General features: G+C 35.6%; 1 protein-coding gene across 1 annotated transcript; it reads right to left on the bottom strand.

Annotated features, from left to right (window-relative positions):
- Window positions 1-12,038: 12,038 nt before the first annotated feature.
- On the bottom strand, window positions 12,039-13,375 carry LOC108319197 (protein TORNADO 2). The gene is made up of 2 exons (XM_017550244.2): window positions 12,687-13,375; window positions 12,039-12,504 (listed from the first exon to the last, which is right to left on the bottom strand). The coding sequence occupies exons 1-2, from the start codon at window positions 13,182-13,184 to the stop codon at window positions 12,193-12,195; spliced, it is 810 nt and encodes a 269-aa protein (XP_017405733.1). The 5' UTR covers window positions 13,185-13,375; the 3' UTR covers window positions 12,039-12,192.
- Window positions 13,376-13,797: the final 422 nt, after the last annotated feature.

Genomic DNA, 13,797 nt, shown 5'->3' with positions numbered 1-13,797 from the left:
TAATCTAGGACGGAAGGAAGAGAAAGAAGGCATAACTTAGTAAACACTAATATCAAAGAAAATGTTACAAATGTAGAAGTTACTTGAGAGCAGTGGTACAATGCCTTCTAACAAGTTCCAGAAGACAATGACCTGTAGCATAATATATATATATATATATATATATATATATATATATATATATATATATATATATATATATATATATATAGATTATGAATGTAAAAGTTAATACACATTTTTTCCTTTAACTATTAGTAAAACGCCAATTACATACTAATTCCTTTTACATAAACAATAATAATAAGTATATATATATATATTGTCAAAAGGTAGGACGGGTACGTAATCGAAATGAAAAATATAACTGTGCATTAATCTGCATTAGTATAAATACATATTTCAGTTGCAGGAAATATAGTAATTGACAAGGTCCAGAAGACCATAAGAAGTCCTCCTAACTACAAAATAACAGAAGAACTAAAAGCAACGAAAACAAGCCCTCCAAAACAAGACCTCTTCAGTGAGGAGTATGATGCACTTGTTGAGTACAATTAACTGGTTTATGTCATGTACAATTAACTTCACAATTGTCAGATTTAACTTTCTAAATATTACTGATAGTCTGAAACCTTCGAATATTTTCAAATAACCAATCTGTTTTCAGAAATAAAATTCACACATGTGTAGTCAAGAACTATATCATATATATTATTATTTGAGGAGGTTATAAACCTCTCTTAAAAGGAATTAAAACTCCCACAAACATTGTCAGTTAAATAATTTAAATTAAACATCTTAAGTTGTGTTAATTTGAGGGGGTTTTTTATACCCTCTCCAAAATAACCCCCTCTAAATAAGATTTTTTTTGTAGTGAAAGAAGAGAGATTCGTGAGATTGGGGGTGCAGGAAACGTGAAACGGAAATGGAAAGAGAGATTGGGGTGCAACTGCGGAGAGTAAAGTAGGAGAACCAAGGTTTCAAATAAATTAAAATATGGTAAAAGTAAAAAATTTTAACCTAAGGATAGAATTGGAATTAAAGAAAATTGGGGAGGTGTAGGAAGCATACTGTGGTGATGGAGGGAGCAACGCCCACTATACTGCTAGCCACACTATGACCAAATATTGGTAGTTGGCCTCATAACACTTGACACCACACTTTATTAAGAAAGTTTTTGATATTATCTTAAAACATACTTTAATTTTAATTCAGTTTTACAAAAATGAACACCTTATTTACATATTATAATTTGATTATATATGTAATTGAGGGAGATTTGAGGGAGCTCTTGGTTCATTGTTATTTTATAATTCTTTATTGCAGATATATATCAAAATTGCCCAGGCTAAGATGATGTTGTTAGATGTATTGATATACAGATTTCGACCTATTAGCAAATTTATAGGCCAAAAGTAAGTCTTCTCGATCAATCAAATCTTGGCTTTTTTGTATATTTAATTAAGTGCGTATCTTACTGTGCTGTAGAACTAATAGTGGTAGTTGGTATTAGTATTATTTGGAAGCATGGAAGCTGTTAAGACCTCGACAAGTGTACCGAATCGTATCAAGTAATAATAAATGGTAAGACCAAGTATCGTTTCCCAAAAGACTCACGACACTAAATAGTCATGTAATTACTTAACTAATTAAGACTTTGAAGAAATATTTAGGGTTTTTAAAAGTTAAAAAAAAGAAAGTAAATATGAATACAATTTTTGATCAATTCAAGAGAAACGCAAAAGTGAATGATGATGTTGATATTATGAGATGAAGATGTTGTTGGGGTTTAGATTTCACCTAATCACTTTCATGCATATAAGAATTCTTCTTCTTTATTAATATTCAATGTCACTTTCTAAATTACTTAGAACCCGATGTCTCGGCGAAAGAAGCATATCCTTAATTACTAGACCATAATGTCTTGCATCCCTAATAATTAATTTTGCATTATGAACGGAAGCTTAAGACAACCAAGCATTTTATCCCTATGTCTAGGCAATAGTTTCCTTGGGAGAAATTCCCCAGTTCTAGGTTTCTAGGTATTTGTCAATAACAAAGAAAACCAAAAATTAGGCAATAGTTTCCTTGGGAGAAATTCCCCAGTTCTAGGTTTCTAGGTATTTGTCAATAACAAAGAAAACCAAAAATCATGCCATGAATGAGTTAAACATAACAAGCATAGAGAAAAGGAGAATAACCCTAACAATTAATGAAAGAAGAATATATAAATCGGAATCAATTCAAATACATGAGAGTTTAGAGGTTACATCTTCCCCAACAACAAATGAATTTAGTTCCCCCTTGTCATGGAGAAACTAGATGTACAATGGAATGAGAATGAAAGATAAACTCTAAAAACCGAAAAGGAGAGCTTCCGCATCCAATTCTACCTCTAGAGAGCTGAAAGAATCTGAATTTGCGTCCCTTCTGTCAAAAGATACCCCCTCTAGGACGTGCAAGTCCTTATGTGCGACCTTCTGTAGCCTTATCTTTTGATTCTCTTTCTGTCCTTTCTGGGTTCCAACTTCTTGATATTTTAACTCCTCTTCCAATTTATCTGAATTTCCTACAAAATTAAGGGAATTTAGTGAAAAAATCCTCAAGTATAACCTCAACTCTCTTATTCACAAAAATAAGCTAAAAACAAGAGAACAAGCAAGTTTCTAAGTCAAAAAGGGTTCATTTATTATCAAAATTGAATCCAAAATAACGGTGAAATCAACCATTATCAGAAGCCCATAAAAGGATTGCATATGTACCAAAGATAGTTGGGAATAAGACAATAGCAAAGATTAAGCTATAATTTTTGTTGCACATCTCCTAAGGGATTGGGGGTATCGTATTTGCTATCATATTTTGAATTGGAAAAGAATACCACTGAATTGCGATTAATGATATTCTTGAAGTCCTTAGTCGTTCACTAACTTTGGTTGAGGATAACCAATAGTATCATGAGATTGCAATAGATAAATAAAGATATATAGAGGAGAGCCAAAATTTCTTTACGAATAATCAAAACAAAACATATATAACCAATAAAATAACTTGCCAAGGAAGCTAACTTTTACCAAATCAAAAAATAAATAAATAATAATAAAATAAATTCACTCCTAAATAACTAATACACTCCTCATTCCTTTAAGTTTCTCTAAGATTTCGAACTTATTTGTTAATAGAGACTTAGTAAATATATCAACTATATGTTATTCGGTCTTGCAGTAGACAAGAGTTATAATACCATCCCTTTATACTTCTCTCAATAAAAATAACTTGATATTAAAGTGTTTAGAATTCTCATGAAATACAGGATTATGGAAAATAGCTATTACATCTTGATTATCAACAAAAATCTTATTGTCTTCCTTTTGCTCAAGATTAAGATCACTAAATATCTTCCTAAGCTAGAAGGCTTGATTAACAATAGTAGTTATAGCAATAAAACTATGCTTTAACAATAGATTTAGCCATTGTTTCTTGCTTATTTGAACTCCATGAAAAAACTCTAGATCCAAGATTAAAGCAATATCTTAAAGCATTTTTCGTGTCATCAATGCACCCTGCCCAATCACTTTCTTAGAACCCTAACAACTTGAAATTTTTGATTCTCTTAAACTTCATGCCGAAATTGGTTATACCTTTGATTATATAAGTACTTTGTCTTCAAGGGTGTTTCACTTGCACCATATGAACTGGGTTTAAAATACTTATAACAAGATGTTCGGTCTTGTTGTAAGGTACATTAGACATCTAATCAAACTTGTGAAATATGCCTTATCTACTAATTATAACTTCCTTACTAAACTTTTCCTTTATATTCATAGCAATGCTCACATATTTAAATTCTTCCATATGAAACATCTTGTGAATTGACTTGAAATACTTTTTTTAACAAACGAAAACTTCATCTTAACTTTGCTTAACCCCGATTCTAAGGAAATAAGACTTCAATCCAAGATCATTCATTTAAAAAACTTTCATCATTTCCATCTTAAATTCATCAAATAAGATTGTATTATTTTCGGTCACTAAAATATCATCAACATAAAGAGAAATAATGACAATATCAACTTTATAGTGTTATTGTAAAGAGTGGATTTATATAAGCTTTATACAAAGCCTATATTTAGTAAATGGTTGTCTATTATGTTGTACTAAGCTCGTTGAGCTTGCTTCAATCCATAAAGTGTTTTCTTTAGGATGTGTTCACTTAAGTGAAATGATTTGAGAGAGAGTGGGTGAACGAATTTGAGAGTAAAGTATGTTTTGTTTTTTAAGGAATTTGGATTGAGAGTGAATTTAGAAGTAAAGTTTGTAAAAATTTGCGTAAAATTTGATCAATGTGATACATAAAAATAATTTAATAAATAAAAATAAAGATTACCAAATTGTCCTTAATGGTAATAGTAATGTAAAATGATATTTGTAAATAAGATATTTTTTTATAAACATTATTTTAAAATATTAGAATTTTAGAAAAATAATAAATAATTAAAACAAAATATTTTTTTAAGATTATTATTATTATTATTAGTTAATTATTATTAGTCAAATAATGAATACCACATTTCCAGCATTGAGAATTAAGTGATTCTCCAAAAAGTGCGCACCCTCAACTTGAACACGTGCAAAGTACAAGCTTAAGCTTAACCCTAAGCAGGGACAATATAGTAAACATACTTGAATTACCCATAAATCCTCTCACATTCAGTGAGATCCATGAGATAGGAGATCCCCAAAATCAGCTCCTCCATTCTTCCTTTAAATTCGAACACACTCTATCTCGCATTTTCGTCCACGACAATTGGTCTAATGATACGGTTCTTCTAGGAAGACGGATGTCTCGAACAAGAACCCAGGACGTAGGGAATCCAGATAAGAGAAAGGAATCCGAACACAAGTGAATAGATTTGGAAGAATAGGAGAATTCTGATGTTATTCATTCGTTGTCCAGAATTTACAGAATACAATTGTTTTTATAGCAAAAGATTACAGAGTTTAGTTAATTCTATAACTAACAAAATTATTTGGCTATTAAATAATGTTCTATAACTCTTCAACCGACTGCTCCCGTGCTTCTACCGTTCTGTAGCACTGTCTTCAGTCGTTCGGTGTCCTCCTTCTTCTTCACTGCTCGGCCTCGCTCAGTAGCTTCACCTCTTTCAGCCGTTTAGTTCCCTCCTTCTCCCTCACCGCTCGGCCTCTTCCTGCATTCCACCGTTCGGTTGGCCTTCAGCCATTCGGTGCCCTCCTTCTTTTTCACTTCTCGACCTCGCTCGGTAACCTCACCGCCTTCAACTGTTTGGTTCCCTTCTTCATCTCCCTCATCGCTCGGCCTCTTCCTACATTCCACCGTTCGGTTGACTACTAATAATATCCTATAACAATCCCCTCCTCCTGAAAAAGTCCTTGTCCTCAAGGACTGAAGTTGGGATTCTCTTTCGGATCTATGTTTATCGGTCAACTGTTTCATCCTTTCTCGTGCTCTCTTCGTATGAAACTTAGCTAACTTAAGGATCTCCTCTTGTTTTTTCAGACTTCTGTCAGCCAGTTCCACCTTAGCTTTCCCTTCCAGCAACAACCTCTTAATGCTATTAGGAATATTGTTGGATTCTGCATGTTTTAATAAGGAGTGTAATAAGGTACCTTCGCCCTTATCACACATTTGTATCATTGAAATGTGGACTCCTAAAGAAAGTGTATTATGTAGGCTTTGTTTCCTAACGGTTTTGGGGCCTGCACTTTTTGTTCCCCTCAAAACAAGTTTCCTTCCATGCACCGTAAATTCCATAATTAAATTTTCAAAGTTCCACTTGATATCCCCTAAGGTAATCAACCATTCTACACCAAGAACCATGTCACAACATCCTAATGGTAACAACAGCATATCTGATTTGAAGGGATCATTATGTAATATCCAAGAAAATTTTTTAACCTTGTTGTTAATCTTGACCTTAGCACCGCTTGCCACTGTGACACTCAAAGGATCCATGGTCCCAATTTTGCATCCCAGTTTCTTGGCTATGTGAACGTCCAAGAAATTATGCGTACTTCCACTATCAATAAGGGTATGTAGAGGGTTTTTTCTGCAAAGACCTATAACTCGCATAGTGCAGAAACTAGCAACTCCTGTCAACGCGTTAACCGAAATCAATGGGTCTTCCTCTTGTTTTCCTCTGTTGCAACTGGAGGTGTGGTGTCTTCATCTGAAATGGTGTCGTCTTCCAATTCCAGGACATGAATCTGGAGTTTCTTATGGGTTAGGCTATGGGTTGGTGTGAACGGTTCATCATAGAAATAGCATAGCCCTTTAGCCCTTCTTTCATTCATATAAGTAGGGGTTAGATTCTTGGAGAATGGTTTTGGTCGAGGATCTTCCGCGCTCTGGGTGGGGTTAGGCAACAAAGGCAGTTTGAGTTGCCTGTGGAATGGCTTCCCTTGTGAAGTGGTGTTGTTAGCAGATTCATACATTTTGGCTAGTGAGAAAGCTTTCCTTACGGAAGTAGGCTGAAACATATGAACCATCATCTGGACATCCTGCTTCAACCCGTCCAGAAAACAATATAATTGATTAGCCTCAGAGAGTTCAACTTGCGACACTATTCGATCAAAGGCGTCATGGTAATCTTGGACAGAACTCTCTTGACGCAACCTCATCAAATCAGCCATAGGATCTTCGCAAACCTCCCTGAATCAATCAATCAAGATCTTAGTATAAGACTCCCAAGAAGGAAGATTAAATAACCCTATATTCTTGACATATGTGATGTGTCATTGCAAAGCTTTTCCTTCAAAATGGACGACTGCTAAGCGGACCTTGTAATCATTTGGTGTGCCATCCACGGAGAAGAAATTTTCACATTGAATTAACCATTGTTTCACCCCATCTCCATTGAAACGAGGAAAATCTAACCTAGTCAATCTTGTACTACAAGAATAAGGTCGAGAATGGTTACCATTATTGGCGACAGAATGTGTTTCACGATTACCAATTATTTATGCAAGATTTCTCTTCAAAGATGCACCAATTTCCATGAAGCGAGCCTCTAGCGACGTTCCCTGCTCCAAGAAGCGAGCCTCCATTGAATCTTTGAAGTGATCAAAATCTTCACATACAGAACAGGTGTTGGCAGTCATTGGAATGACGTGGTTGGAAGGTCACTGTCTGATACCAATTGATACGGTTCTTCTAGGAAGACGGATGTCTCAAACAAGAACCCAGGACGTAGGGAATCCAGATCAGAGAAAGGAATTCGAACACAAGTGAATAGATTTGAAAGAATAGGAGAATTCTGATGTTATTCATTCGTTGTCCTGAATTTACAGAATACAATTTTTTTTTATAGCAAAAGATTACAGAGTTTAGTTAATTCTGTAACTAACAGAATTATCTGGGTATTAAATAATGTTCTATAACTCTTTAACCGATCTGCCCTCGTGCTTCTACCGTTCGGTAGCACTATCTTCAGTCGTTCGGTGTCCTCCTTCTTTCTTCACTACTCGGCCTCGCTCAGTAGCTTCACCGCTTTCAGCCGTTCAGTTCCCTTCTTCTCCCTCATCGCTCAGTCTCTTCCTGCTTTCCACCGTTCGGTTGGCCTTCAGCCATTCGGTGCCCTCCTTCTTTTTCACTGCTCGGTCTCGCTCGGTAACCTCACCGCCTTCAACCGTTCGGTTCCCTTCTTCATCTCCCTCATCGCTCGGCCTCTTCCTACATTACCGTTCGGTTGACTACTAATAATATCCTATAACATCTAAACAGTATCATCCATTGAAACGAACAGAACCAGGAGATTGACCTTGCCCTTTTCTCCTTGTTTTATCAAATCCTTTAGGTTACTCAACATAAACTTCTTCATGCAAGAAATCATTCAAAAATGTTGATTTAAGATCCAATCAATAACTTTCCAGCCCATTTATATTGCAATAACTAGTTAAAGACTGATGATACCTAGCCTAGCAACGGTGCAAAATTTTTTGAATAGTCCACTTTAAAAACTTAAAGCATAATCTTTAATCACAAGTTTTGCCTTATGCTCTGCGTTTAGATTGGTTTGAAACACCCATTTTACCTCAATGTCTTTTCTATCTTGAGGTTTGTTTACAAGTTGTCATGTATTGTTTCTTTTCGATCATGTGAAGTTTCTCCTCCATTTCAGTCATCAATTTTGATCATTCTTTCCTTCTTGAAAACTTACTGGTTCAAAAAATGCAATATTCCAAGATTGATAAATATCAAAGTAATCTCGTGCCTTTGACTGGAATGTCATCCACCATCTCATTTTCTCAATCTTCTTCTCTGTGTTCTTTAGTTGTTGAAGCAATAGGAAAATTTGGTTGTTTTAAGGATTTATCTCTTTGCTCCCGATTCCATTTTCATTCTCCACAAAGTTCACATCCCTGCTTATGACAATATTACCTTTTTGTGGCTAAAATACTTTGTAAGTCTTGGATATTGTGCAATGGTGTAAGGCCTTGGAAAATGAACACCGTAACCCACCTGTCAAATCAAAATTAATGCACCAAAACCCTGCTCAGACCATTTAAAACGCACTCCCAAATTCTGCACACTGACGCCAGGTGTCAAGAATGGAACGTTCGAAAATCAGTAGTGGAAGACAGGTGTCCGTATGAGAGTGCGCGTTCGTTTTGCCTGGGAAAGAAAATGATTTTTCTGAAACACTTCTTCCCACTCTCTGCATGCACCCTTCTTCCTCCTGAAACCTGACTTTTCATTTTTCTCCTCCTTCTCTCTAGAAAAACCTTTCCTTCTCTCTACTGTAACTCATCCCTCCTTTCTCCGATCCCATTTCAGAAACCGTAGAAGAAGTCCCGGCGTCGTAAGCTTCATTCTGAACCGAACAACTTCAGAATCTGTAACTGGTAAGTCGCTCGTCCCTAGTTGTTGTTCGTATGAACATGCAAACCAAGCTTGGTTCCGTGCATTCACTTTGTCTGAATCAAATCTTGGTTCTGTAAATTTGTTATAGTTTAAAAGAATTAAGTGGTCGTTGAGGGTAGAAAACGTTAGTTGGACGAGCCACAAAATCTTGCGTTTAGGACAATTTGCTCACGAATCCAGGTAAGGGAAGCTTATTTGATTTAATTCATATTTTGTGTTTTGTGTGAACGATCGCTGTTTGATTGAATGAATATGGTGTATGTTGGTTGACCTGTATGATAATGTTTGGTATTTATGAATGTGAATATGATTTATCACCTTGAAGTATGAATGAATAATGTGAATTCTAAAGTATGTAAATTGATATTTGATATGAATTTATAAAGTATGAACTGATATGTTGAATCTTGAATTATAAATAGACGAAAATCTGAAATATGTAATTTCCCACTATGATAATGTACGTTCGTTATCGAATGGTCATTTACCGTTCGGTTTTCTAGTAAACTGTTAAAAATGGAATTCTTTCATTTGGAAAGAACTCTGGTCGAGAACAAGCGTCCTCTTGTAAAATACTAGGTTTGAACGATCGGCTCAGCCTAGCGGTATCCGTATGTCTGAAATAAAATAATAATATATTTATACCCTCGTACTTTAAAAGAAAAATAAGTAGCGCTCGGTCTTATACCTAGCGTTCGTAATAAGTAGCGCTCGGTCCTACACCTAGCGTTCGCCCAAATTAGTGCTCGGTCTTATACCAAGCGCTCGTACTATCGTATAATCAACCTTGATAAAATAACGTTCGTTCAACTATAATAATATTTCCCTTTTACCCACGTTCGGTCATTTTACTGGCATCGGACTTCCGTATGTGAATTACTCCAAAGATAGTTCTCAACATTCTTGGTTCTTCTCCTTACATTGGATCCTGTCTAAAGTCTCCTTAATGGAATCATTCTTTAAGTAACAGTGTGAGCTCAAACGAGTTAGTTCATTTAACTGACTCACGTGGAAATTAACGTTCGTCACAGATTTCCTTAGTTTATTTGGTCTTTTTATCTACAAGTACTTCTCTTAGTCTTATTCTATTCTGAACAGGAAAATCGTTGGTATCATTCTTATTGTTCGTCCTCGTCCTTCAGAGGGCTGGACGTTCGTTATTTTATGTCCATGTAACTAATGAGGAAAATAATAATAAAGTAAAGGATTTTTAAAGGGTGAACCTTATATGGAATGAATATACGATTATGGAATTTGAACGAGCGTTCCGGGGAGGAACGACTCATGTATTGAATATTGGAATTGGTAAAGTAAGAATGACTGTGGTTATGCTAATGCTGGCTGTTCATCCTGATGTTCCGTGAGTACTCGTCCTCACGTAGAGGGGGTAGGTCATGTGTGGGAACGACAGGAGGTCCTAGTGGAAGTCAAAGTCGAGCCCTAGAGTGTTCGTTTATTTTTAGATGTTAGATTTTTTTTAGTTTTTGAACGTTCGGTTTTTTTAGATGTAAAACCGTGCGTACAGAACTTCTATTATTTCTGAATTACTATATGGAATTCTGTATTTAAAGCCTTTTGGTTTATGAACTCTAATTTTAGTGTAAGACTGCATTGTTGTACTGTTAAATGTAATTAATTCTAATTTATGATTATTACTATATTTTGGGATGTTACAAATGGCGTACGAAGATTTATTGTATTGCCTTCTTCTCTAGTTTCACACTTAACCTATAGAATATAGGTGAAGAACAAACAACCATACACTTTTAAAAATTTTAGAGATAGTTTATATCCATGTCAAGCTTCAAATAGTGTTAGATTATTCATTGTCTTTGTCGAAAATCTGATATGAAGGAAAACAATAATATTTGTTGTCTCAGTCCAAAATTGTTTTGGTAAATTTTTCTTATGTAGCATGCATCTTGCCATTTCCAGAATGTATCTGTTGCTTCTCTAACTAACTTCATTTTATTGTGGAATCTAAAGAGCATTTAATTGGTGTTTTATGTCACCATCCTCACAGAACCAATTAAATTCTCCTACGGCATATTCTTTTTCGTTGTCTGACCATAGAGCTTGAATGTTATAGCCCATTCGAGAATCGTATTTTTGAACTTTCAAAACACTCCAGCCATTTCTGACTTGAATTTTAAAAGAAAATTCAGCAAAATCTAGTAAAAACACCAATTAACACTATGTAGTAAATACTACCTTTGAAAGATGGCGTTCTTTGTGGTCTACATAAATCAAAATCAACCAATTGAAGCTTCTGTGTTGCTTACTTTTGGGAATAAAAAATTGTGTTGCTTTTCAAATTGACAAGCTTGGCAATGGGGAAGATGAACTTCTAAATTAGGTAGACTCTTCACTAATATTTTTGTTTGAAGCAATAATAATCCTTGATAATGAGGCCGAGCCTCTTTTGTCATAACTCTCTGACATTCTCCGTTATAGGAAAAACAATATGTTCTTCCTCCAGTAGATTAAAGATAACCTCTTTCCTCTCATCTAGATTTCTTCTTGAACAAAGGCATATTTTATCGAATAGTATTTGCCTTCTTGATAACGTTAAAAGTTAGACTAACAAACACATATTCATGATCCTTTAATATTAAGAAGAAAATGTAAGATAAATATCAATAGAAAGAATTAGTGTCGTTACAATTTTATATTATTTCATGTTCATTTCAGGTGTCTTGAGACTATGATGGTATACTGCTTTGAATATATGATTGCAGTAATCATATACTTTCACGAAAATGAATGTAAAACTCCTTTTCTTAAAATTAAAGGATCATGACTATCAATCCTCAAATGCAAATGTCCAATGTTTATCTAAAAATACAGACTATAATGTCCATTGTTTCATCTAAAAATACAAATTCCGCTAAAATATAAATCCTTTCTGAAAATGATTGGGAACTTGAATTAATTAAAGTAAGTTGATTTGAATTTGAAAAGGTGCACTTTTGGAGCGCCAAAATGCCTCGAAGGTGGTAGTATACATTTTAAAATGATTCCAGGCCAATTTAATTGGTGCCTCGGTAGTCGAGTATTCAGCTTTCGGTGCTCTCCTCCACAAATCACGCTCACCTCTTAACACCTTATATGATCAAGTTTCAACCTTTAACCCATCCCATATAAAACCAACCATCTTTTTTCTGCTAAAATAAGTGCAAGAGACAAATTCATACAAGCATGTCTTTCAAAACACGGACTCAAATAGTTGATTTAAACTAAGTAGCCAAGAAGAAACTTTACCACTAACTTCAACTAAAACACATTGATCCTTCTCAAGTATACCCCTGTTTGTATTTGCGGAAGAGGTCCTCAGTTTTGGCATTCCTAAAAGCACAGCACCCTACCAAATACACCACAATTAGAACAATGACTGTGATGATTAATATCACATTGGCCCTTTTCCACTCCTTCCTAAGATTAGCCAATAAACCACCCTTGCACGAGTCACAGTTGTAGCAAAGTTGTGTTTGATCGTTGCTCCATTGCAGGCAATCCATATCTGCTGCAAGGTTGAACGCTCTAATCCAATAGGTTGGGTTCACAAAAGTATACCCACATTGTGTTGGTGGCCTGCAGCACCCTGACTGCAAATGATCCAACCAACAAAAATGTAAAATTAAGGTAACTTGAAAAAAGTTCAAGAACAAATGCTTCAAACCAAAGCCATGTTGTTTTTAAACATGTTGGAATAAAGGTATAAGGTTAGTTTGGTTGAGACATAATAAAAGCATTGAACTTTCACCTAATTTTCATCAGAAGCATTTACCTGCATGGGCGTTAGATGTGCGTCGAAGAAGTCGTCGGCCATTCTGTAACTCTGGCTGAGCTGAGCACACACGTTGGTTTGGCTAATGCAGCTTCTGATGCGATCCCACTTGAAGGAGCTTCTAACCCTTCGACGAAGGAACCCAGAAAAGTCGTTCATATGATATTGCAAGTAATCCCGGCCAGCTTCAATGTTGCCATGACCTCGAAGCGTGACCATGTAAACAAAGCCCACCAAACACACTAGCAGTATCAACAGCACGAGCATGACAACGAGGTACACTATGAGGAGCCACGTGATTCTGAAAAAGGCTCCAATGCAACCTGCGAGAGCCACCACCAAGACGAGAACTCCGAGGATGATGACGGGCCATTGCAGAAACTGGACGCAGGAATCTGCTTGGCCGTTTGATAGCCAGATTCCGGCACCGATGATTGGGATTGAAAGGATCACGGCCACGAGGTTTATGCATACAATCACATTGTTGCTCGCTGCCATCTTGGTAGGAGAAATGTTTCCGGGTTTTGTTTGTTTCACGAATAACTAGAAGATGATGAAAAACGAACTGGAGTGAGTGAAGGAGGGTTGGAGGAACCTTGGATACATTATTAGAACAAAAGCTAAGTTACATAATGGTGAGATAATATGTTTTAGAAGTGTGGGGAATCCCTGAGACTGGGAGCATAACTTTTTGAAAAGTGATGCCTTGTAAACAGTACAGATGGAGACAAAAAAAAAGGTAAAAAAAAAAAAAAAGAGGGAAACAAGAAAGTGGTTGCCAGCAATCTGCAATCTATTGTAGAGTGTAGGTCATAGACAGCATCAACAAAAGAATCTGTTTATCATGACTTCTCCGGCTTTTCTCTGCATCCGTGTTGACTTTTCTCACGTATCATAAAGACTTTCACTTATGTTCACATTCTTCTTCTTCCTCTTTCGAATCACTTCTACTGTGTCTTTGTATTTTAAAAGATTTGATACATCATTGGATGAAGGAAATGCCTTTCTCTTGACACATTGTGGCTAATTTGGCATCTTGGTTAGGAGAAATTTTAATAGGTTTTGCTTGTCTTTTAGAAAACGGTTGATGAAAAATAACTATGACATGTTA

The sequence above is a fragment of the Vigna angularis genome, chromosome 10 (assembly GCF_016808095.1).
Source record: "Vigna angularis cultivar LongXiaoDou No.4 chromosome 10, ASM1680809v1, whole genome shotgun sequence".
Classification (NCBI taxonomy): Eukaryota; Viridiplantae; Streptophyta; class Magnoliopsida; order Fabales; family Fabaceae; genus Vigna; species Vigna angularis.
The sequence above is the reverse complement of the archived record's forward strand: the minus strand, read 5'-3'. Positions and strand labels throughout refer to the sequence as shown.

Bases quoted from the DNA above. Each gene is read 5' to 3' on its own strand.
- LOC108319197 (XM_017550244.2), bottom strand. From the start codon at position 13,184: ATGGCAGCGAGCAACAATGTGATTGTATGCATAAACCTCGTGGCCGTG. The intron at 12,505-12,686 runs GTAAATGCTTCT...GATCATTTGCAG, and splicing joins CACATCTAACGCCCATGCAG to TCAGGGTGCTGCAGGCCACC.